The sequence below is a fragment of the Carcharhinus amblyrhynchos genome, chromosome 7 (assembly GCF_965287045.1).
Source record: "Carcharhinus amblyrhynchos chromosome 7, sCarAmb.v2.hapA, whole genome shotgun sequence".
Taxonomy (NCBI): Eukaryota; Metazoa; Chordata; class Chondrichthyes; order Carcharhiniformes; family Carcharhinidae; genus Carcharhinus; species Carcharhinus amblyrhynchos.
The window spans coordinates 91547591-91572156 of record NC_137330.1 but is presented as its reverse complement, the minus strand read 5'-3'; the positions used below and the strand labels follow the sequence as shown (position 1 = coordinate 91572156).

The 24566-nt window shown below is 42.7% G+C and overlaps 1 protein-coding gene across 1 annotated transcript in view; it reads right to left on the bottom strand.

Annotated features, from left to right (window-relative positions):
• Positions 1-24566, bottom strand: part of ube3d (ubiquitin protein ligase E3D) — a 150278-nt gene that overhangs the window by 42557 nt on the left and 83155 nt on the right. Inside the window, exon 9 of the mRNA XM_080193371.1 lies at positions 7172-7310. Coding sequence (XP_080049497.1) covers positions 7172-7310 — 139 coding nt within the window. The remainder of the gene's footprint in view (positions 1-7171; positions 7311-24566) is intronic.

The window sequence follows — 24566 nt, the reverse complement described above, 5'->3', positions numbered from 1 at the left end:
CATTTCCTGTGTCAAACTGCTCAAGGTCCTCAGTCCCTATGTTCTCCTTCACCTGAGTGAAAACCAAAGAGAAGTATTCATTTATCACCCTTCCAATATCCTGCAGCATCACACAGTTCCCTTGGTCTCTAACGGGGCCCTACTCTTTCCCTGATTAATCTCTTCCTCTTAGTGTATTTATAGAATATCTTAGGATTCTCCCTAATCTTGTTCACAAGTCCTTCTCATGTCCTTTTTTGCTCTTCTAATTGCTTTTTTAAGTTCCCTCTTGCATTTCCTATATTCCTCTCAGGCCACAGCTGAATTGTTCCCTTTGGACTTGCTGAAAGCCTTTCTCTTCTTCTTTGTCCAGTCCTGAATTGTCCTGGGCATCCGTGTTTCCTGAACTTATTGCTCCTACATTTCCACCTCTACTCTCCCCAATTCCTTTCTGAATGCCTCCCACTGCTCTGCTGTAGACTTCCCCACAAGGAGCTGTTGCCAGTCAACTTTGGCCAGATTTAATAAAATCTGCCTGCTCTCACTTCGAAACCATCCTTTGCAGGCCTTCTTTTTCCTTCTCCATAACAGATTTGAACCATACAGTGTTGTGGTCTCTACTGTTAAAATGCTCCCCCACAGCCATGATGAACACTTGTCCAGCTTTGTTCCCCAGAACCAGATCCAGCACTGCGCCATTCCTTGTTGGGTCTTTTGCAATGAACTCCTAGCTTAATCCTAGTTTAAAAGGCAAGTCCCCACAATTAAAAATTACAATACAAAAGAGTGACCAAAGGGTTAAAATTGCTTTTGGTGAAACAAAGGGAAAACGTTCGCTGCTGCATTATTACCACCAACAGCAAACGGAATGATTTACTGCATCTGTTAATGTTGTGTGTGAAGGGAAAGGTCATTATTCATACATAGGTAATTAAGTCAAATTATAGATTTGCAAAAAAAAAATCATTGGGGTGCCGTGATATTTTATTCTCCATTAAATAGATATCGTAGGCTATAGCTTTGTCCTTTATGGGATTCCAATTACCCTTCTAAGAGTTTTATGACAGTTTTTAGAAGCACAAAAGAAAATGGATGTAGTTATAGCGCCAGGAAACATAAAAAAAATTACTTTTGCCTTAAATAATCCTGTGATTTCTCTATAGCTTGCTTCTTAAAAAGTACCTAAGAACTTCAGGATCCTACAGTGAGAAATAAATAGATTTCTACAGTGATTCATATTTTCCTCAGCTGCAGAAATAAACCTAATTTGAAGTTGTAATATTACATTTGGAAGATAGCAGGAGAAACAGAATTAAAATCAATTTTGATGTAAAATGATATGATATTTAGGGAGACATGTAGAACATGATTATTGAGTACTCATTTACTGAGGGCATTGTCAAATAATACAGAATAAATGATATCCATTTCAAAGGCATTAACATACCGTAATTTAATTTTTAAACAAAGCAAGGGAGTAAAAGTATCATCTCACAAAGCACAATCTCATTAAGCCCCTTAAATTTAAGTTGTAAAACAATCCACTACTTTCATTTTGTGAATAAAATTGCATGGTCAACGCTGTGTTTTCATCACAAAACTGAAATCAGGAATTCGCACATAAAAGAACAGACATTAAAGCAGATAAAAATTTAGGGCTCCCCTGATCACTGAGTGAGCAACTACAATACCCATGTGATACTCTGCTATGGAAACCAAATTGCTTTCTAGTATATACATCAGGGTAACATTTATATCAGTGCAACTTCCTCATCTTGCCCAAGGGCAACTAGGAATGGGCAATAAATGTTGGCCAGCCAACTGTCCCACAAATTAATTTAAAAAAATGGTGCTTCCATTTGTTGGGATGAAATTCCATGGTTGTGAAAGTCACTTCAAACAGCAGCACAGTGGCACAGTGATTAGCACTGCTGCCTCGCAGCATCAGTAACCTGAGTTTGATTCCTGGCTCAGGTCACTATCTGTGTGGAGTTTGCACATCCTCCCCGTGTCTGCATGGATTTCCTCCAGATTCTCCAGTTTCCTCCCACAGTCCAAAGATGTGTTGGTTAGTTGAATTGGCCGTGCTAAATTTCACCTTAACATCAGGGAGATCAGCTAAACTGAATGCGTGGGATTATGAGGATAAGACCTGGATGGTTGGTGCAGACTTGATGGGCCGAATGGCCTTCTCCTGCACTGGAGGATTCTATGTCTATTAAGGGATCTTACCCAAATTTAAGTTCTCCACATTCAAGCCCAGAGAATGATTGGCACACTATCTGACTATAGGGGTTACCACAATTCAATCTTGCCCCCATGGACAGTCCACATATTCATACTCTTGAGGAAGTTGCTCTAGAGGAGATCAGAAACAAGAAATTTGATGTTTTTATTTCCTCCCCATAGATCACAAACTCCGAGGTCAACTGCCCTGCCCCAAGCCCATTTGTACCTCCTTCTGAGATCAGCCAACTCAGCATAAATTGTTGTTCAAACCTGAGGATTAATTTTTAAGTGAACGTGAAATTCTCAAAGCTTCAAAACATGGTTTGTGACAAAATAGAAAAATTCAGTCAAAGTGCAGAGTACAGCACTGTCCACCTTCACCCCAGTTTCCAATGTTGGTTCTGCTGAAATTTCCACATTGGCCTCCTGCAGTTAAACAAAAAGTGGCTCGTCATTGGGTTGCTTGGCCTCACACTGCTCTTCTTCGTTCGTGGCCACTTGCACAGCCGTAATCTGTCTGAAGCCACTCTCCAACCAACAATGCTTCTTAACTTTCTCGTAGGTTTAGCTATACACATTGAAAGGAGATGCGAGCCAATCTTAATGTCAAATGAAGGCTTACTCAGCGTGCCATGATTTTGCACTCTTGGGTGAGCTAACTCCACTCTCACTGGTTGGTGAGATCCCTAAAACAAGCTTAAGCAAGTTTGGCTAATCCATAGTTACCTGTGCAGAATCTAGGCTTATCACAGGCATAGTTCTATAGGATTTGCTGTCCTGCCAGGGGGAAATGGTCAACCATTGCGTCATAACTGGAATTTCCTATCATCCAAGTTTGATTAATCGTGATTTCACAGTAGTGTAAAAAATGTAAATATATACATGCACACGCACATGAGCAGACCATATCCATTTTGCTACTCTAGCAAAATGTGAAAATATTTTCATTTGTCTCAACACTACCTTTCAGAGAGTGCGTTCCGGATCACAGTGCACAAAAAAAACTTACTTTGATTTATTAGAAATCATAGAAACCCTACAGTACAGAAAGAGGCCATTTGGCCCATCGAGTCTGCACTGACCACAATCCCACCAAGGCCCTACCCCCACATCCCTACATATTTACCCACTAACCCCCCTAATCTACACATCTTACGACACCAAGGGGTAATTTTTACCACAGCCAATCAACCTAACCCACACATCTTTGGACTGTAGGAGGAAACCAGAACACCCAGAGGAAACCCACGCAGACACGAGTGCAAACTCCACACAGACACTGACCCAAGCCAGGAACCGAACCCAGATCCCTGGAGCTGTGAAGCAGCAGTGCTAACCACTGTGCTACCGTGCCGCTCTATTATCACATGTATTAGTATAAAGTGAAAAGTATTGTTTCTTGTACAGACAAAGCATACATACATTGAGTACATAGGGAAGGAGAGGGTACAGTCATAGCTAGGGTGTAGAGAAAAATCAGCTTAATACATGGTATTATACATGTCAGATGGCAGCAGAGAAGAAGCTGTTCTTGAGTCAGTTGGTACGTGATTTCAGACTTTGTGGGCCTGATTTTACCATCAAATTGCACCTGTTTTCAGGCGTGAAAACCTGGTGAAGTTGGGCGCGAGACGAGGAGCATGATCCATGCCAGTTTCCCCTTTACCAAAGCCCGAAAGTGGCTGCAATTGTGACCATGCCCGAAACGGGCGTGACAGCTAATTAAATGCGTTTGCATGTATTTAAATTGACTCAATGGGCTGCATGCCCAATCTTAGCGGCACTTCCCCCGTTACCACTGCGTTCGTCCATCCAGAATCGGCGCAAAACAGACATGCTCCATAAATGTCCAATTCAAACGCTCCAGTTAGTGAGGAGGTGGTAAGTGCCAAGTGTCTGACAGCTCTCTGCTTGACCACTCTGCCCATGATCAGTGAGAGGGAGGGGGAGACTGCTGCCACTCTACCTGAGATAAGTTGGGGGGGGGGGGGGAGGAGGGAAAGGGCCCGCAATCGGTCTGGGTGGCGGGAGCGAGTGGGGGATGAGGGGGTCAGTAATATTGTGGGGGTTGGGACAATATCCATCGGGGGGTGAGGGGAAGCTATATCCCGCGTGGGAATAATGTAGCAGGGGAACCACACTCTATCATTTTTTTCTCTGTGCATGCGCAATCGGAGGCGCTGATCGAAGCTGCAGGGTTTCGGGTGCATTAAGCCCCACTCACAGGCTTTTGCAGCGCGATTCAGAATCGCTAATATTTTTGCAGGCAGAGTACGTATGGGGGCACCTGAGAAGGGGTCTAAAAGTCAGATCTTCCAGTTTCAAGTCCGCCCAGCACTTAGAATCAAAAGGGTAAAATAGGGCCCTGGATTTTTTTCCCAATGGAAGAAAGTAGAAGAGAGTATGTCCAGGGTACGTGTGGTCCTTGATTAAGCTGGCTGCTTTTCCAAGGCACTGGGAAATGTAGACGGAGTCAATAGGTGGGAGGCTGGTTTGAATGACAGACTGGGCTATGTTCACAATCCTTTGTAGTTTCTTGCAGTCAAAGCAGGAACCATACCAAGCTGTGATACATCCAGAAAGAATGCTTTCTATGGTTTTCTTCCTCTCTGGCTCTTCTTTTTTACCTTTTACCTTGTATCCGTGTCTTCTATTTACTGACAGTGAAAACAGTTTCTTCCCATATTCTCAATCTCTCATCTCTACAAATAACTGAAGACCCTCATCCCTGGTACCATACAGTAAAACTTCTCCACACTCTCTCCAAGGCCTTGGCATCTTGCCAAAAGTGTGAAGCCCAGAATTGGATACAATATCCCAAGCCAAGCAACAGATAAACAGATAGACAAGAGATAGATAAAAGAATGGAAATGTTCTAAAACATAATGACATGACGCGCGAGGGATAAGCAGTGATCATAGAACCATTGAATCATAGAGTCCCTACAGTGCAAAGGGAAGCCATTTGACCCATCAAGTCTGCACCAGCAACAATCCCACCTAGGCCTATCCCCGCAACCGTATGTATTTACCCCCCTAATTCCCCCCATCGCTAAGCATGGCCAATCAGCTTAATCCGCACACCTTTGGAGGAAACCGGAGTACCCGGAGGAAACCCGTAGAGACACGGGGAGAATATACAAATTCCACGCAAACAGTCACCCAAAGCCAGAATTGAAACTCGGTCCCAGGAGCTGTGGTGCAGCAATGCCACCATATCACCCAGGGCGGCAGTTCTTCAAAAGGAAGCTGAGAAGATGACTGCACAATACCAAAGGACTATGTGGAGAAACCATTCATTGATATAAAAAGGAAACTGCACCAAAGGTGGAGTGGGTCTTAACTGACAATTTCAGGTGGTCATCAATCCAGGAAATTGATTAGTAATAGCAAAAGGACTGGCAATAGTTTATCAAAGTTCTTTGGAAGCCTGGAACTATATCAAAGGGCTACAGGATGATAAATATTGCAACCCTATTCAGAAAAGATACAGGTCAGGTAATTATAGGCCAGTTAACTCACTTTGTGCTACAGAAACGGCTTGAGACAACAGTAGGTGGTAATATCATTGAACAATTATAACAATATGGGCTGATAAGGTTCAATCAACTCACATTTTGTAAAATGCAGATCCCGGTCCATAAGTTAAATTACTCTAGGAAATTATAGCATGCACAGACAAAGGGAACCAGCATCTTGAAACATTTAGATTTTTGCGAAGGTGTTTGATCGGTGACTTTTACTAGATATCCAAGAACAAAGATAAAAGGATGGCTGCAGGAAGGACAGTGGGGTAAATGGGAGCTTCTTAGATTAACAAATACACTTGGTTCTATTTCTCAGATGGTCTGGTTTGATTTGAAGATAAATATCTAAGGATTAGTATGAAAATGTGTTGATAGCATTAAATAAGCACCACCACAGAGAAGCAAATATACCAGTTGCTAAAACAGAGTTAGTTGGTAAGGTATGCATGTTACCCTATCTGTCAGGAGCAGTACACCTCTGTGCACAGCAATGGATCAGATTATGTATAATGTTTGTGCAGGGTGGACAGGAAAGTTGCTAAGCAGTAAATGTGCCACTTCGACTGCTGTGGCAATTTTGTGTTTGATTTGAGATCTTTTGAGACCTTTTTGTCTGGTGTAATATAGTTTATTTGTCTTGTTTAATAAATGTTTTATTCTTTGTGTTTGTTATAAGTTCATTGGCAGACTCCCTGTGAATTTGTTTGGTAACCTTCCTTTAGGGTTTCAAAAAAAATTAGGATCCATCAAGCTAGATTCTTCTCCAGAATCTGATTTGACAGTGTTATCAGCTGGGATCATAATGCCTCCTTTAAGATGCTGTTTAAAGCCCACCTGTTTGAACAATGTTTGGGCATTGGACAATATTTTCGAATATGTCCTCATGGGACGCAATGTCAAGCTTTGCTAGCGCTCCTGTAAAGAACCTGTTAAAGACATTTGGTTGGGATTCTCCAGCTGCGCTCGCCTGAAAACCACAGCTTCCCGGTTTTACACGGTCTGCCTCCCACTCGCTAGAATTCCAGTGGCGGGCAGGATGAGAGAATTCCGGCCATTATATGAATGCAAGTTGCTGTTACCCAGAAGTACCAATTACAGCAAGCACTTGTTAATCATTCAGAGCAGTGAGTATCAAGCTTTCTCAAGTACTGCTTTGGCAAGCTTTTTCTGATCTTCACCAAACTTTCTAAGCTCTTATATGGGACTTTTTCAAAAGCTTTGTTTGTGTTTGATATGTCTCCAACGAGAGGAAAGTTTTCCCCAATTCCCGCTAGCTCCAGTTTTGATAGGGCTCCTTGAAGCCACACTCAATCAAATGCTGCTTTGATGTCAGCTCTTTTGTCCACGTTTGGACCAAGGCTGTAATGAGGTCAAATTTGCCCAGGAGACAAATATTTGCCACAGCGTGCAAATCTTTCCAGACACAGAAACCAATACCTTGAATGAGTTCATGTTCTGAAGTGACAGAGGGAGTGAGGCAGTTGAGGAAGCTAGTATGAGTAACAGCTGCAGGCAGGTATTCACTGGCAGGGTCATGTCGTGCACACCAATATTCTTCTCCCACTTCTCACGCAATCTGAAAAAATAAAAGTCCTTTTAAAAATCCAAAAATTAAGAAACTTTCAAGAGAACTACTAATTAAAACTATGTTAAAGGACCGAGCAAAAGATAATCCTCAATATTTTTTCCTGCCATAGAGCAACTGTGAGACTAATGACAGAAGAATCCAGCTGCAAGTCCAGAACAGCGATTTATGTTCGGGCATTGCAAACATCAGAATTGCACTGATCAGATCAGTCATTTCACTCATTTAAACGACACTAAATTAATTTGTAAATGCATGCTGAAAAATCAGAAATAATGTCTCGCTCAATAAAAAAAATCTCATTAGTGCTGCTGAACATGATTAATGAAACTAATTTGAGTCTATAGTTAATTTCAATTTCATTTTTTTTTTAAAACATGAAATCCTTGAATCAGCATATAATGAAGCTCTGCAGAAACTGTACCTCCCACAAAACATTGCCGTACATGTACAAAGTTACTGGACTAGTAATTCAGAGGTGGTATTAAATAAATGGAGACACAAATTCAAATCCTACCATATAAACATACATATTCAGAGCAGGGGTAGGCTATTCAACCCACTGAGTCTGCACCACAATTTGATAAGATCAGGGCTGGTCTGATTTTTAAAAATTTAATTATGGGAAGCAGACGTCACTGCCTAGGCCAGAATTGCACATCCCCTAACTACCCTCCATTCCAGGGGGCATTTGAGAATCAAACACATTGCTGGGCTCTGGAGCGATATGTAGGCCAGGCCAGGTAAAGACGACATATTTCCTTCCCTAAAGAGCATTAGTGAACCAGATGGGTTTTTACGACAATCGACAATGGTTTCATGGTCATCATTAGACTTTTAATTCCAGATTTTTATGGATTTAAATTTCACCATCTGCCATGGCGGGGTTTGAACCCACATCCCCAGATCTTGCCCTGGGTCTAGGGATTACAGTTGCAGTGGCAATACAACTAAGCCACCGCCTCCCCGATTGTGGCCTTAACCACTTTCCTGTCCATCCCCATAACTATGACAGCCCACCTTGTTAATCAAAACTCTTTCAAACTCAGCCTTAAAAATATTCAATGATACATGGTAGCTAGCCATGGTAAAGAATTCAAATATTTTTTAAAAACATGTAACTTAAGAAAGTAGCTGGCGTCACCAATGTCATTTAGAAAGGGAACTTGTCCTCTCTTTTCCGGTCTGACCTGCACACGACTTCAGACCCACAGTAACGTGGTTGGGTCTGAGCAGCCCTCTCTCTGAAAGGCCTAGCATGCCATTCTGTTATTCAAGTAAGTGTTTAAGAGCAATTAGGGATTGGCAACACAGAGGGCCACATTCCATGAATGAATCAAAAGAAACGAACACACACAAGCCCCATCCCAGAGGAATGAATGCTTAGTGAAGCAGTGTGGAAGAGAAGCATTTTCCTCATGACATTGCTACAAATTTAGAAACAAAATCCGCATTCAAAATAACAAATGATGCGGCTCATAACATTGGATGTATCATTGAAAACAAAAACCCACACTCAATACAGCTGCTTTAATTTGGAAACAATGCCTGAAGGTTCCTAACGAAAATTAATTAAAATAAGGACCTGTGGTATAAAAGGGTGAATCAAACATGCATCCCTTTCACCAACTAATTTTCTGCTCCTTTTATTTGCTTCAATCCAATAAAAAAGGCACCAGCTGTAGATGTACTTTGGAACTGTTCTTTCTTCACCCCCACTGCCCCCAACACCCCTCAGGTTAAGAACAAAGGAAAGTACAGCACAGGAACAGGTCCTTCGCCTCCAAGCCTCTGTCAATCATGATGTCCTAACTAAACTAAACAAAAACAGGTGCCCTTACTCGGTCTATATCCCTCTATTCTCCCCCTATTCATGTAACCATCCAGATGCCTCTCAAATGTTCTAACATGCTTGATTCCACCACCTCCTATGGGGTGCATTCCAGGCACCCACACTCTTCTGCATGAAAAACTTCCCCTGCAAAGTCCCTTAAACTTTCCCCCTCTCATCTTGAACCTGTGCCCCCTTATAATTGACATTTCCATCCTAGGAAAAAGCTTCTGATTCTCCACCCTGTCTATGCTTCTCCTAATTTTGTAGACTTCTATCAGATCTCCTCTCAGCCTTGGCCTTCCCAGTGAAAACAATCCTAGTTTATTCAACCTCAAAACATAGCTAACACCCTTGAGACCAGGCAACATCCTGGTGAACCTTCCCTGCACTCTCTCCAATACTTCCATGTCCTTCTGGTAGTGTGGTGGCCAGAACCACATGCAATACTCTAAATGCGGCCTAACCAAGGTCTTATAAAGTTGCAACATGATTTCCCAACTCTTGTACTCAATGTCCTGGCTGATGAAGGCAAGCATGCCAATAAGCCGTCATAATCATCTTGATCACTTGTGTTTCCAGTTTTAGGGAACTGTGGATCTGCACACCCAAATTCCTCTGCATGTTAATGTTGCTAAAGATTCTGCCATTAGTGGAGGATTAAATGAAATACTGAATTGGAAATAGTGGGTGTGCTGGCTGTCATATTCCAAAATTCTGTAGATTCTGTAACAGTCCTGACAGACTCGAAGATGGCAAATGTAATCCCACTATTCAAAAAAGGAAGGTAGGAGAAATCTGCTAATTACAGACCAATTAGTCTAACATCAATTGTAGGTTAAATGCTAGAGTCTACTATGAATGATGTAATAACAGGGCACTTGGAAAATATCAACAGAATTAGACAAAGTCAACCTAGATTTAAGAAAGGGAAGTCATTTTTGACAAACCTACATTTTTGACATTTTTGAGGGCCCATAGAATAGATAAGGATGAATCAGTGGATGTGATGTATTTGGATTTTCAGAAAGCTTTTGATGAAGTCCCATGTAAGAGGTTACTGTGTGAAATTCAAGTGCATTGGATTGGGAGTAAACTATTTGCATTGATTGAGAATTGGTTAGTAGACAGGAAACAGAGAGTAAGAATAAATGGGTCTTTTTTTGAAGGGATAGGTGGTGACCATTGGGGTACCACATGATCAGCACCTGGGCCCCAGCTATTCACACCATATATCAATGATTTGGATGAGGGAATCAAATTGAATATTTCCAAATTTGCTAACAATACAAGATTAGCTGGAAATGTAAATGGTGAGGAGAATGTAAAGAGGTTTTAAGGAGATTTAGACAAGTTGAATGAGGCAGTTGTCATATAAGGAGAGATTTGGTTGACTGGGCTTGTATTCACTGGAATTAGGAATGAGGTGACCTCTTTGAAATGTATCAAATGCTGACAAGGCTAGACATACTGAACATAGGGACGATGTTTCCTCTGACTCAGGTGTCCAGAACAAGGGCTCACAGTCTGAAGTTAGGCGAAGTCCAATAAGGACTGAAATGAGGAAAGGGCGGTGAAACTGTGGAATTCTCTACCACAGAAGGCTGTAGAGGCCAAGAAAATGAATATATTTAAGGAGGAAATAAATAGATTTCTAGACACTAAAGGCTTCAAGGGGAAGGGGGGAGAGACCGAGAGTATGGCATTGAGATAGAGGATAAGCAATGATTATACTGAATGGCAGAGTAGGCTTGAAAGGCTGAATGATATAGTTTTGCTCCTATTTTCTATGATTATGTCACTTTGCTTTAAGTCTTTTACCCAGTAAGCCTTTCTTCTAAACACCATAATTAATGTTAAAGTTAAAGTTTATTTATTAGTCACAAGTAATTAACACTGCAATGAAGTTACAGTGAAATTCTCTGAGTTGCCAATATCAGGTCAATGCACCAAACCAACACATCTTTCAGAATGTGGGAGGAAACTGGAGCACCTGGAGAAAACTTATGCAGACACAAGGAGAACATGCAAACTCCACACATCAGCGACCTGAGCCGGGAATCGAATCCAGGTCCCTGGCATTGTGAGGCAGCACTGCTAACCACTGTGCCACCCTATATAACCACATGGAGTATTATTAAACAAATTGGCAGGAATTTTATTTATGGGAATTGGAGCAGACAAGGGGTGGACCATGGAAAGGTCTGTTGACCTCAGGCAAGATTTTTCAGTTTCACAACAAGCAAGACTGTAAAATCCTGCCCACTGTGTGTGCAACAGTGATCAAACCGATCCCTGACACAACAACTCTAAACATTTAACTCTGACAAGTTTCACTTGATATTGGAAGTAGTGCTATAAAGTATATGGAACAGCATTATTCTTTGGTTTCAATTAGAGAGATTCTACAAGGAAAGGGAAGTTCTAAAATATCCAAGGAATGACTGAGAAAAATGGACAAATCTAATCTTCAAAGCATCAAAAGATTTGAGTGGTAGAGTCAGCTGTCACTCTACACTAATAATTAATTAAAACATTCTCTCTTTCCTAAGAGAATTGAAGTATGGTCCATTAAATGAGTTAAATGACTTAATTTGTATTAATCATTGTGATGCCAAAGCATGCATATTAAATTCAATCCTCCATCAGAACTTATTAGAAATTTATATAGCCATACAGAGTGTAAGGCACAATGTTACCTAGATTTAATTTTGCACCATGTACATTTTGAAAGGTGACTTTTCAAAGCCTCTTCCAATTAACATGCTCTAACTCTATTGAAAACTGTAACACCCAAGGAATTGGGTGTCTTTTAAGCCAAACCTGTTTAGGGCCTGATTAGAAAAGTAATGTCATCCTACTAGAAAGATTAAACAGCTTTTTAATTCTTGGAGTTTCTAATTAACTTTTTCAATATTTCTATAATCCAGCAAAGGGCATGCAATTAAATAACTTTGTTTAAATTAATAATTCCCATTCTAAAAATGTAGAATTACTATTATGCAATTTAGACAAGGACAAGTCCAAGAAAGGTTGCAAGTCCAAGTATTATTTTAAACTGTTTAAAACTATAGAATTAGTAATAAGATGGCTATTTCATGTCTAGATTTATAGACAGAAATGTTTAACTTCATGTAAAGGTCTGGACAAACACTTAGGGCCAGAATTTCCAATCTCGAGATGGTTGTACTCCAGTGGTACCCCTCCTCAAAATGCATTGTGGGATTTCTCAGCAGGGATGAAACCATGCTAAGGCAGGGGACGATGTTATCCCACTGCACTGGGCGTATGCTGACACCTGAGATCGTGGTTTGCCTAAGTTAGGGTAAAGGATCAGAGTAGTCAATGAAGTAAAACTGAGGCTTTACCTGACGCATTTTTTCAAAGCCATCTCGGCCTTTTGGCCAAGGCTGTGACGTTAGTGTTCTTTTAAGAGATTTATTTTATATGATGCTCTCTGCAGCTCACAGCCTTAACTGATATCATTGTAACTGAGCTGTCTACGAGAAGTCCTTTCATTGCTCCTTAAGCAGCTTAAAATGGGGGTTGTTTATTTTAATTTTGGGAATTAGTTTTATGACCCTGCATTGTTAGGAGGAAAACTGGTTGGCAGGAGCTCTTTCATTTTTAGTTTTGAGCTGCTGTTTAGGGTGTTCAGTTTTAGAAGGGAGATTAAGCTGAAGAGTCTCTCTTTCTCTCTCTCCCTGGTTTTGGAGAAATTCTGCTGGATAATAAGAACATAAGAAATAGGAGCAGGAGTAGGCCATCTAGCCCTTCGAGCCTGCCCCGCCATTCAATAAGATCATGGCTGATCTGTCGTGGCTCAGTTCCACATTCCCGCCCTCTCCCCATAACCCTTAATCCCCTCTCTTATCAAAAACCCATCAACCCACGTCTTCAGCCTAGTAAACCTCCTCTGCACTCCCTCCAAGGCCAAAATATCCTTGCGTAAGTACGGCGCGGAAAACTGCACACAGTACTCCAGCTGCGGCCTCACCAATGCCCTATACAGCTGCAGCAAGACCTCCCTACTTTTATATTCAATCCCCCTCACTATGAAGGCCAGCATCCCATTCGCCTTCCTGACCACCTGCTGCACCTGCAAGCTGGGTTTTTGCTTTTTTTTTTAGCTGAAAGCTTTCCTAGAGTAGAAAATCTGCTGTTGGTAGCTTGACCAGAGTCTCTCTCTGGTGTTCCAAAAGCTGTTCTGACTTCAAAATGTTCTGAGTGTATCAGGAAAACCGCACCATTCATCCAAAGAACACAGTTCCAGTATCATGTGAACGTTAGTGTTTTTGCAGTGTTAAACCTGTGGAAAGGTTTTGTTTATGGGATTGGTTTGATTGGATTAGATACGTTCAAGGGTTAGACATTATCATGGTTATTTTGTTTTTTGTAATTGATCGAAGTTATTGCTAATTTTCTTTCCATACATGGTAACTATATTCTTGAATAAACTTTGTTTGATAAAAGCTCCCCAGTGGGTCATTTGAATCATACCTGAGATTAAACATATCATGCTTATCCTAGTCAAACTGAAGATGCAAAACTTACGATCCAGGCACGCTTCGTAGAACATTATGGAGTTTCTGATCTGAACTATAACAAGATGAAGTGTTAGATCAAGCACGGGGGGAGGGGAGGAGGTGTGTGTGTGTGTGTGTGTGTGTGTGTGTGTGTGTGTGTGTGTGCATGTGTGCAATAACTCATTCTGTTAACTTGGATCCTTTTTGTTCGAGCCCAAGATGGGATGCAATGTCTCACCTTGTCAGTTTGGATCTTGTTTGAACAAGTCCAAGGTGGAATCCAATGTATCATCTTGTCAGCTGGGATCTTGTTTGTCTCCATGGGGACCATGAATTGGATTTAATTTGAATTGGTTTTTTTGATTAGAAATAAATGATCAAAAGGTACTAATTAAAAAAAAAAGACTTTTTGGGAGTCCCAACATTTTTATTATACAGGAATTGGTCAGGAAGTTCTGATGGGCAATTCCCCTACATCTGGAACTCTCCTGTACTCTGAGTTGTGGTTCCAATTTACTTACCCAAATAGTTGCCCAGGAAAAGTATGAAGGTTTAAAACTAGTTCTACCTCCTGAGTAACTACACTGACTCCCCACCCACCCCCAAACTCCCCACTGGACCCTCTGAAAACCCCTACCGGCAACTCACCCAATCCAACCAGCCCACAACTATTTCCCTGATTCCCCAAAACTGACTGCACTCCTTGGAAGATTCAACCCACTATATTTCACTCAGGAAGATTTTAAATAAAAAACAAATTTTGCTGCACATGCAGGCAGTCCTCAGACTAAAGACGCAATCTTATGTTGAAATGTCATAACTCAGAACCTATCTTCCTATAAGCAACAACTTTATAAATGGGGAATTAATTCCTGAACCATGGCCTGATGCCCCATTTTCTGGAGTCTTGTCTGCTTTCTTAATGATAATGAAAGTGTCCAACGAGGTTTGGATAGATGTTCTCCTCTTTTCCTTGTAAATATTTCTGTAGCAGCTATACATATTGTATATGCCCTACTCATTGATGTCCTATGTTCATTGTTGGGGTCATGTTCCTCAAACAGGGACATGGCAACTTCCAAAAATTGCAACACCTCAGTCAACAATTGTGCTGTTAAGTCTTCATGAGGAACAGTCTCTTCAACAGTGGGTGCATCTTCTTCCTCCTCTGCCACTTTTTGCTGTTCCAATTCAATGAGGTCCTCATTAGTTACTTGTTCAGAATGTGATGGGAGGAACTCATCAACATCCTCTGATGCAATGTCCAAGTTGAGTTCTTTAACCATTTCAACAACATTTCTGGTCATCTCTTCAACATCCATAAAGCCTTGGAAATCATACATGAACTCAGGACACCATTTTCTCCAACCATCATGCAAATTTGATTGTGTGATTTCATTCCATGCCTCACCTATTTTCTTCACTGCATCATAAATGTTGAAGCCCTTCCAAGGGTACAGGTGAAGGCTGGGATGAAGGCACTTTATCTGAATGCGCGAAGCATTCGGAATAAAGTGGATGAGCTGGTGGCGCAGATCAGCACAAATGGATATGATCTGGTGGCCATTACAGAAGCGTGGCTGCAAGGTGACAGGGACTGGGAGCTGAATGTCCAGGGGTATCAAGTGTTTAGGAAGGATAGGCGGGAGGAAAAAGGGGGGTGCGTAGCTCTGCTGATTAAGAATAGCATCAGGGTGGTAGCAAGGGATGATATAGGAACCAAAGAGCAGAAAGTGGAATCGTTGTGGGTGGAGATTAGGAACAGCAAAGGGAGGAAGACACTGGTGGGTGTCGTCTATAGGCCCCCGAATAATGATCTGGAGGTGGGGCGGGCTGTTAACGCGCAAATAAGTGCGGCGTGCAGGAATGGAACGGCGATAATTATGGGGGATTTCAATCTACATATTGATTGGTCGACCCATGTTGGACGCGGTGGGCTCGAGGAGGAGTCCTTGGAATGCTGCTGGGATAGTTTCCTTGAACAGTGTGTGTTGGAACCGACGAGGGAGCGAGCTATCTTGGATCTGGTGTTACGTAATGAGGCGGGTAGAATTAGGGACCTTGTGGTGAAGGATCCTCTTGGGGAGAGTGATCATTGTATGGTGGAGTTTCTGGTGCAGATGGAGGAGGAGATAGTGGGTTCCCGGACACGCGTCCTTTGTTTGAACAGAGGGGAGTACGGCAGGATGAGAGAAAAATTGGCGAATGTTGACTGGGGGAGCGCATTGGAAGGTAGGTCTGCTGAGGAGCAGTGGAGGATCTTTAAGGAGATCTTTCTTGGCGCTCAGCACAAACTTATTCCGATGGTTAAAAAGGACCATAGGAGGAGAGGTAATAAGCCATGGATAACAAAGGAGGTGAAGGAAAGTGTTAAATTAAAAGCGGAGGCGTTTAGAATAGCTAAGAGTAGTGGGCGAGAAGAGGATTGGGAGAGGTTTAAATGTCAACAAAGACTGACAAAGAAGTTGATAAAGAAGGGTAGGAGAAGCTATGAAGCTGGGCTAGCGCTTAATATAAAAAAGGATAGCAAGAGTTTTTATAAATATATAAAAAGAGGCTGGCTAGGGTGAACGTTGGACCCTTAGAGGATGAGAGGGGGGACTTAGTGGTAGGGGATGGGGAAATGGCTGAGGTCTTGAATAACTTTTTTGTTTCGGTCTTCACGGAGGAGGACGTGAATAATTTGCCGGGTGTTAGCGATGGAAAGGTGGTAGGACTGGAGGGTCTCAATGACATTACTGTTACTAGAGAGGCGGTGCTCAACAGACTGGAGGGACTGATTGTGGACAAGTCGCCAGGACCGGATGGAATGCATCCGAGGGTTCTGAAAGAAATGGCGGAGGTGATAGTGGATGCCTTGGTGGTTATTTTCCAAACGTCACTGGATTCCGGGGAAGTGCCAGAAGATTGGAAAACGGCTAATGTTACGCCGTTGTTTAAGAAGGGTGGCAGGCAAAAGGCAGGGAATTATAGGCCGGTTAGTTTAACGTCTGTTGTAGGTAAAATGTTAGAATCCGTCATCAAGGAGGAAATATCGAGGCATCTTGAGGGGAATTGCTTGATAGAGCAGACGCAGCACGGTTTCATTAAGGGGAAGTCGTGTCTGACAAATTTATTGGAGTTCTATGAGGATGTGTCTAGGGCGGTGGATAGAGGAGAGCCGGTGGATGTGGTCTTTCTTGATTTTCAGAAGGCGTTTGACAAGGTACCTCACAAGAGGTTATTGCAGAAGGTAAGGGGGCATGGAGTTGGGGGTAGGGTGTTAGCGTGGATAGAGGATTGGTTGTCAAATAGGAGGCAGAGAGTGGGGGTTAATGGGTGCTATTTGGATTGGCGGTTGGTGCCTAGGAGAGTGCCCCAGGGGTCGGTGCTGGGGCCTCAGCTATTTACCATTTATATAGATGATCTGAAGGAGGGAACCGAGTGTAGGGTGTCGAAATTTGCTGATGACACCAAGATTGGTGGAACGGTAAATTGCGTGGAGGGTGTGGAGAGTCTGCAGAAGGATCTAGATAGGCTGGGCGAATGGGCCAGGAACTGGCAAATGGAATTTAATGTTGGCAAGTGCGAGGTGGTCCACTTTGGTAGGAAGAATGGTAGGAAGGACTATTACTTACGTGGCAAAAAACTGCAGCAGGCAACGGAGCAGAGGGACCTCGCGGTCCTTGTGCATGAGTCGCAAAAACCCAGCCTGCAGGTGCAGCAGGTGGTCAGGAAGGCGAATGGGATGCTGGCCTTCATAGCGAGGGGGATTGAATATAAAAGTAGGGAGGTCTTGCTGCAGCTGTATAGGGCATTGGTGAGGCCGCAGCTGGAGTACTGTGTGCAGTTTTGGTCGCCGCACTTACGCAAGGATATTTTGGCCTTGGAATGAGTGCAGAGGAGGTTTACTAGGCTGCTGCCGGAGTTGAGGGGGTTGAGCTATGAGGAGAGGCTGAATAAACTAGGCTTGTACTCGTTAGAGTTTAGAAGAATGAGGGGAGATCTCATTGAGACATATAAGATGATGAATGGGATGGATAGGATAGAGGTGGAGAGACTCTTCCCGCTCAGAAACGACAGTAGGACTAGGGGGCACAGCCTCAAGATAAAGGGGGGGCGGTTTAGAACGGAGTTGAGGAGGAACTTCTTCACTCAAAGGGTGGTGAATCTCTGGAATTCTCTGCCCGTTGAAGTGGTGGAGGCTGCCTCGCTAAATATTTTTAAGACGCGGGTTGATGGGTTTTTGATAAGCGAGGGGATTAAGGGTTATGGGGAGAGGGCGGGAAAGTGGAACTGAGCCACGACAGATCAGCCATGATCTTATTGAATGGTGGGGCAGGCTCGAAGGGCTAGATGGCCTACTCCTGCTCCTATTTCTTATGTTCTTATGTAAAATTCCTTGAGATGGTTCACCTCCTTTCTCAGATGGCCTGGGCAAATGTGCACCTAAAGTAGTCAATTTAAAAGGATGCAATTACCCTCCTGGTCCATAAGTTCCAACAGTGAGGCAGTGCTAGGGGGGCAGAAACACAACTTTGATGTCAGAATGCATGCCATCAAGGATGATTGGATAACCAGGAGTATTGTCTTTATGTGCAAGATTATTTCTGCTGCAAAACCCCTGTCACTTGGTACAAAATGATGCAGTCTCACAGTGGTTAAGCACTGCTGTCTCAGTGCCAGGGACCCAGGTTTGATTCCCGACTTGGGTCGCTATTTGTGTGCAGTTTACACATTCTTCCCATGTTGGCCTGGGTTCCCTTGCAGTTTCCTTCCACAATCTGAAAGACACCCTGGTTAGGTGCATTGGTCATGCTAAATTCTCCCTCAGTGTATCCGAACAGGTGCCCGAGTGTGGCAACTAGGGTATTTTCACAGTAACTTCATTGCAGTGTTAATGTGAGCCTACTTGTGACTAATAAATAAACTTTTCCTCAAAGATGTCCATTAAATTTGCAAACTACTGGGAGAAATGCCTTGGAATATATCTTGGAAACGTAGGGGTTTTCCAAATGGTACAAAAGCAAAGCTTTAAGTTTAAAGTCACCTACAGCATTGGCACTGAGCAGAAGAGTGAATCTACCTTTAGCAGCTTCGTACCCCGGCATGGATTTCTCCTCCTTGGCAATATAGATTCTTGACAGCATTTTTCCCCAAACAGCCTAGTTCATTACAAACTTGCTGAACAAATTAGCCAGCCTTTTCAATGGTTTCAACCAATGTCTCAGGAAAAACATGAGCTGTCTCCTCATCAGCACTGCAGCTTAACCCAAGAACTTAAAGGTATGCAAATTGGCCCTGGCTTTAAAATGCACATTCCACTCTCCATTTGCATTAAAACACTCAACATTAGATTTCTCCCCTGTTGTTTCTTTAGATCTTTATAATGATCCTAGCCTTTTCTTGAATTATGTCTAAGCTCACAGGAGCACAGCATTGATTTTGGTCTTCCAGCCAAACTATTAACAGTTTCTCAAACTGAGCAATGAGTCCAAACGCTGCTTAGTTATCACAGTTGATTGCACAGGAGTCAAACCCTAACATGCTCCTGAATTCTGACCTTGTCTTTCAGGATGGTCACAGAAATTGTTTGGGAATATCCAATGTTCAAACAACTTCAGTGTACGTCTCACATTTTTCAGACCACTTAATTATTTCCATTTTTGTCTCCATAGTAATTGTTCTACATTTCTTATAAGAAAAAACATCTCTTGTGCCAAATTTACACTTTCCTATCATCATTATGAGCAAAGTGCTCTACAATAACATGTGGGGAGTCAGCAGGGTAGTGGCATTGTCACTGGACTAGTAAACCAGAAACCCAGGATCTGAGGACTTGGGTTCGAATCCCACCATGAGTGTAGTGATGACCATGAAACCTTTGATGTAAAAGCCCATCCAGTTCACTAATGTCCTGAAGGGACATAAATGATGTGAGCTGGCGCATTGGTGTGAGCTGTGACTTAGAGTAATCAGGTGAGTTAATAACAGTCATGGGCAGCCTAGACCAGTGGGTGGGTCGTATGAGTGGCCCTCCTTCATCTCAGTGGGACGCAAGATTGAAATCGGGCTTGTGCACTATGATCCCACCAATAAGATTAAATACATTTAATACATGCTGAATATTTAATAACGAGTTCTAGAAAGTGCTTAATCCTTTATATATCAATAGAACTGTCATCAACTTCAACTGGTAAAAACAAAAAAAAATTACACTTTGGACTCAGAAGGAGTGCACAGCTCTCAAGTCAATGTTGTGAGCAATCAGCTCGCACCTCATTTCAGTTGCCTTTGCTTCACGTGCGTCTCACTCCAGTGGTAACGGTGGGAAAAAAGACTACACAGATAGAAACCAGTGGAATGTGGCAAATCTGCATATGGGTGACAGTCACAAAATGTCACATGGGCTGCACTCAGAACCCAGATGGGCTGCAGGTTGCCCACCATTGCTCTACAACTTCCCAAAAGAAAAACTGATCAACTTAATTATCCATTCGATAGAAAAGTAACAATGTAGGTTTTTCTTCACACTGAGGGAAGAAAACTGGAGCGAGAGTCACCACACACTGCTCTCATGCATCTCTTGGCAGAAGGTACACAGCACCATTGGCAAAGATCAAGGAGGAGGTTATTTGCTCTGCCTCTCAACTGTGGCACAGTGAAACTGAAAAGACAGAGTGCAGGCAGTGAAAGGATTTAAATGAAAATAAAGGGGAAATAATATAAAGCCAAAATGTGAAGAAATAGATTGTGATTTATGCATAAGTTTTTCACAAAGACCAATTATTTAAGGTTACATTTTTAAAACTGAAGGGATTTCTCACTGTAACATACAGCCGTTCCATAACACATGACAAGTACAATGTTGAGATTCACGTTTCAGGATTGTTTGATTAATGAGCCAACCGTTCATTCAGGTTTATAAAAATAGATCAGATTGGCCACTTCTTTAAATGCATTTTTGTACTTCAATGGGAGCCAATCCCACAGTTTCACTATTGTGACCAGAAGTGCAAGTAATTAATTGCTACCTAAGCCCTGCAACAAAAAGTCTGAATGCAAAATGAAGTTACCGCTCTTCACTTAGCCAAACAGCTTGTTTCAGTAATAGCTGCAGCATCTGGGGACTTCACAACTACTAATTAGCTTTTGTCAGGTAATCTTAGCAAATAACATTTCCCTAGTGGTTACGTTCAAAACTTTTCTGGCTCAGAGAAACACAGAAGCTGGCATCTCCCTCACTGAAATATTGGGATGACCTCCCTTCAGCAGGACATGTCAGATTCATTGACCCCAGGTAACCTCCACATACAACAGAATAAGTCCCATTATTTAACAATGGAAAATTGTAGAGACACTATCTCATTAAGGCTTTGGGTATAAAACAAAAACAGAAAATATTGGAAAATCTCAGCAGACCTGACAGCATCCGTGCATCAAGGACAGAGCTAACATTTTGAATCAGGATGACCCTTTGTCAGAGCTCTGAAATATGGCGAAGGGAGGGACAGAACAGGCAGCTCAATGTTCCTGGTACAGATGCTATAGGAAAGATAAAACAGGAGGTAAGAAAGGAGGGGGAGTTACACTTACAATTAGGGAAAACATTACAGCCGTACCGAGAGGGGATATACCCAAGGATTCAGCCACTGAGTCTATATGGACGGAGTGGTGAAGAAGATGATGAATGAGATGGAGAGGATAGAGGTGGAGAGGCTCTTCCCGCTCAGAAAGGACAGTAGGACTAGAGGGCACAGCCTCAAGATAAAGGGGGGGGCAGTTTAGAACAGAGTTGAGGAGGAACTTCTTCACTCAAAGGGCGGTGAATCTCTGGAATTCTCTGCCCGTTGAAGTGGTGGAGGCTGCCTCGCCAAATATATTTAAGACGCGGGTAGATAGGTTTTTGATAGGCAAGGGGATTAAGGGTTATGGGGAGAAGGCGGGAAAGTGGAACTGAGCCACATCAGATCAGCCATGATCTTACTGAATGGCGGGGCAGGCTCGAAGGGCTAGATGGCCTACTCCTGCTCCTATTTCTTATGTTCTTATGAAGGCATTCAACGTGCTTGGTTTCATTGATCAGAACTTTGAATACAGGAGTTGGGACGTCTTGTTGAAGTTGTACAAGACATTGGTGAGGCCATATTTGGAATACTGTGTACAGCGCTGGTCACCCTATTATAGAAAGGATATTATTAAGAGTGCAGAAGAGATTTAATAGGATGCTACGAGGACTTGATGGATTGAGTTATAAGGAGAGGCTGGATAGGCTGGGACTTTTTTCTCTGGAGCGTAGGAGGCTGAGGTGTGACCTTATAGAGGTCTGTAAAATAATGAGGAGCACAGATCAGCCAGAAAGTCAAAATCTTTTCTCAAAAGGTAGACGAGTCTAAAACTAGAAGGCATAGGTTTAAGGTGAGAGGGGAGAGATACAAAAGGGTCCAGAGGGGCAATTTTTTCAGGTGGTGAGCATCTGGAACAAGCTGCCAGAGGTAGTAGTAGAGTCAGGTACAATTTCATCTTTTAAAAAGTGTTTAGAATGTTACATGGGTAAGATGGGTATCGAGGGATATGGGCCAAATGTGGGCAATTGGGACTAGCTTAGGGGTTTAAAATAAAGGGTGGCATTGACAGGTTGAGCCAAAGGGCCTGATTCCATGCTGTAAATCTCTACGACTCTGTTGAAGATTCATCCAAACTTGGTATCTGTGACCTGCTGAGATTTTCTAGCATTTTCTGTATGTTTCAGATTCCAGCATCCACAGTCATTTGCTTTTTTCTTAAGGCAGTTGATTTGCTCAACGGGCAATAAATAAGTACATTTTATTTTCAATATTGCAATAATATTGCAGCTGTAAAACTACTACTGAATAAACATCCAAACAAAATACAATAATCCAGGTTCTCCAGTCTTTGGATTGTTGGACTCCAGATCTACTCCTTAAGATGTGCTGCAAAACCCCTTAGGAGTCCCAATGTGCTGATTCTGTGGGAAGTGCCCAGGAAATTTGCACTTCCAGAGGGAAATTCCCCTCCTCCCGTGATCTTATTGAATGATTGAAGCTTGAAGGTTCAAGTGATCTCCTCTGCTCCTCATTCAAACGTATGTTCGTATGATCCCCCCCACCAACCCAACCTGAACCCCTCCCCCCATCACCCTGTCTCCCTTTCCCCAAGCCCCTGACTCAACCTGACCACCCTACCGAGCTAACACCCTACCCATTTACCTCCTGCAACCCTCATTCTTTCATACGCTAAAAAGCTATTTAAATGTCACAAATCGCTTCAGTATGTGTTACTGAACATTTAGCAGAATGCAGCAACCAGTGCTGTAAAAAGGGAGCATGATTTGGCACTGATTTGCTCCACTGCTCCCTCGAAAGTTTCCTGCGCTGACTGAGTCCTGCAAGATTCCGCATTGGACGATTGGCCAGAGGTAATGGGAGGATGGTAAATGGATTTTTTGTTTTGTGTGATCAGGGCCGGAAATGGGGGGTTCCGACCCCAAACAATGTTCCAAAATAATTGGGGCTGGGATTACTGCAAAAAGCTGCAGATGAAAAACCAACAGCAGCATCAGTGATGGAGGAAATGACCCCCTTTTGTAACACAATCTCTGTATATTTAGGACTTGCTATAGAGGGGGAACAGCAAAGTGTACCCAAACAGGCTCCGGAATACAGTGACTTGGGGATTTTCACAGTAACCTCATTGCAGCGTTAATGTAAGCCTCCTTGAGACATTAATAAATAAAGGTTTGCCAGGCTAATTCCTGGCATGGCGGGTCTGTCAAATGAGGAGAGACTAAGCCTGCTAGGATTATATTCATTGGAGTTTAGAAGAGTGAGAGGGAATCTATTTGAAACGTATAAAATTCTAACAGGGTAGATTCAGAAAGAATGTTCCCAATGGTGGGAGACAACTAGGGGTCATAGTTTGAGGATAAAGGGGTAAACCTTTTAGATCTGAGGTGAGGAGAAATGTCTTCATCCAGAGAGTGGTGAATCTGTGGAATTCACTACCACAGAAAGTAGTTAAGGCCAAAACATTGTGCGATTTCAAGAATAAATTAGACATAGCTCTTAGGGCTAAAGGGATCCAGGGAAATGGGGACGAAGGGGGGCGGGTGGAGTCATCTAGGGCTGGTGGCGGGTCTCACTTTCCATGAATGTGAAAATCGAGGTGTTCTCCCACTCATGGCTATTAACTGGTAGCAATGGCTACAGGGGGGTGAGGAGCTGTTTGGAGCAACTGAGGAAACCACTGCCAGAAGCTGGCACTTTCAAGGTTCTTCTGCACACTGCTCTTCGCCTGCTTCTAATTGTGGAAAATGCCTAACAGCTTAATCTGCGGACTGTCTCACTTAATAAACATATGCTCTGTTCCATCCTGTTTATACAGTTAATTTAGTGGAAAACGATACCACCTGCTCAGAAAATCTTCCACTTCATTTTCCATTCCAGCATGGGAGAAGAGTCGAGCAGTAATCTATGAGAAGTATGTCTACCACTGGGGGAGGTGAGGGTGATGGGATGGGATGGGATGGTGGTTGGAGGAGGGCCAGGTTCATGTGCCATTCAAATAAGGACCAGCAACTTTGTGGCTCCCAGCTGGATGTAGAATACCATCAGAGTTTACGTGTGCAAAGTTGTACATTAATAAACAAAGACCAATTGTCAGTCAAGAACAACTCACTTATATATAGCTCTGAAGAAAGGACATTGATCTGAAATGTTGAGTGGAATTTCCACATACAGGTCCCTGACTTGCCACTAGGTGAATACCAGTGGCGGTACAGACCTGTATGCAGAAAGCCTGAGAAGCAAGTCCTATCAAGCTTGCCTGAGGACTTCCATCATTCAAAGGCACTCAATACTTAAAGGGCGAGGACCCATTGAGATTATAGGG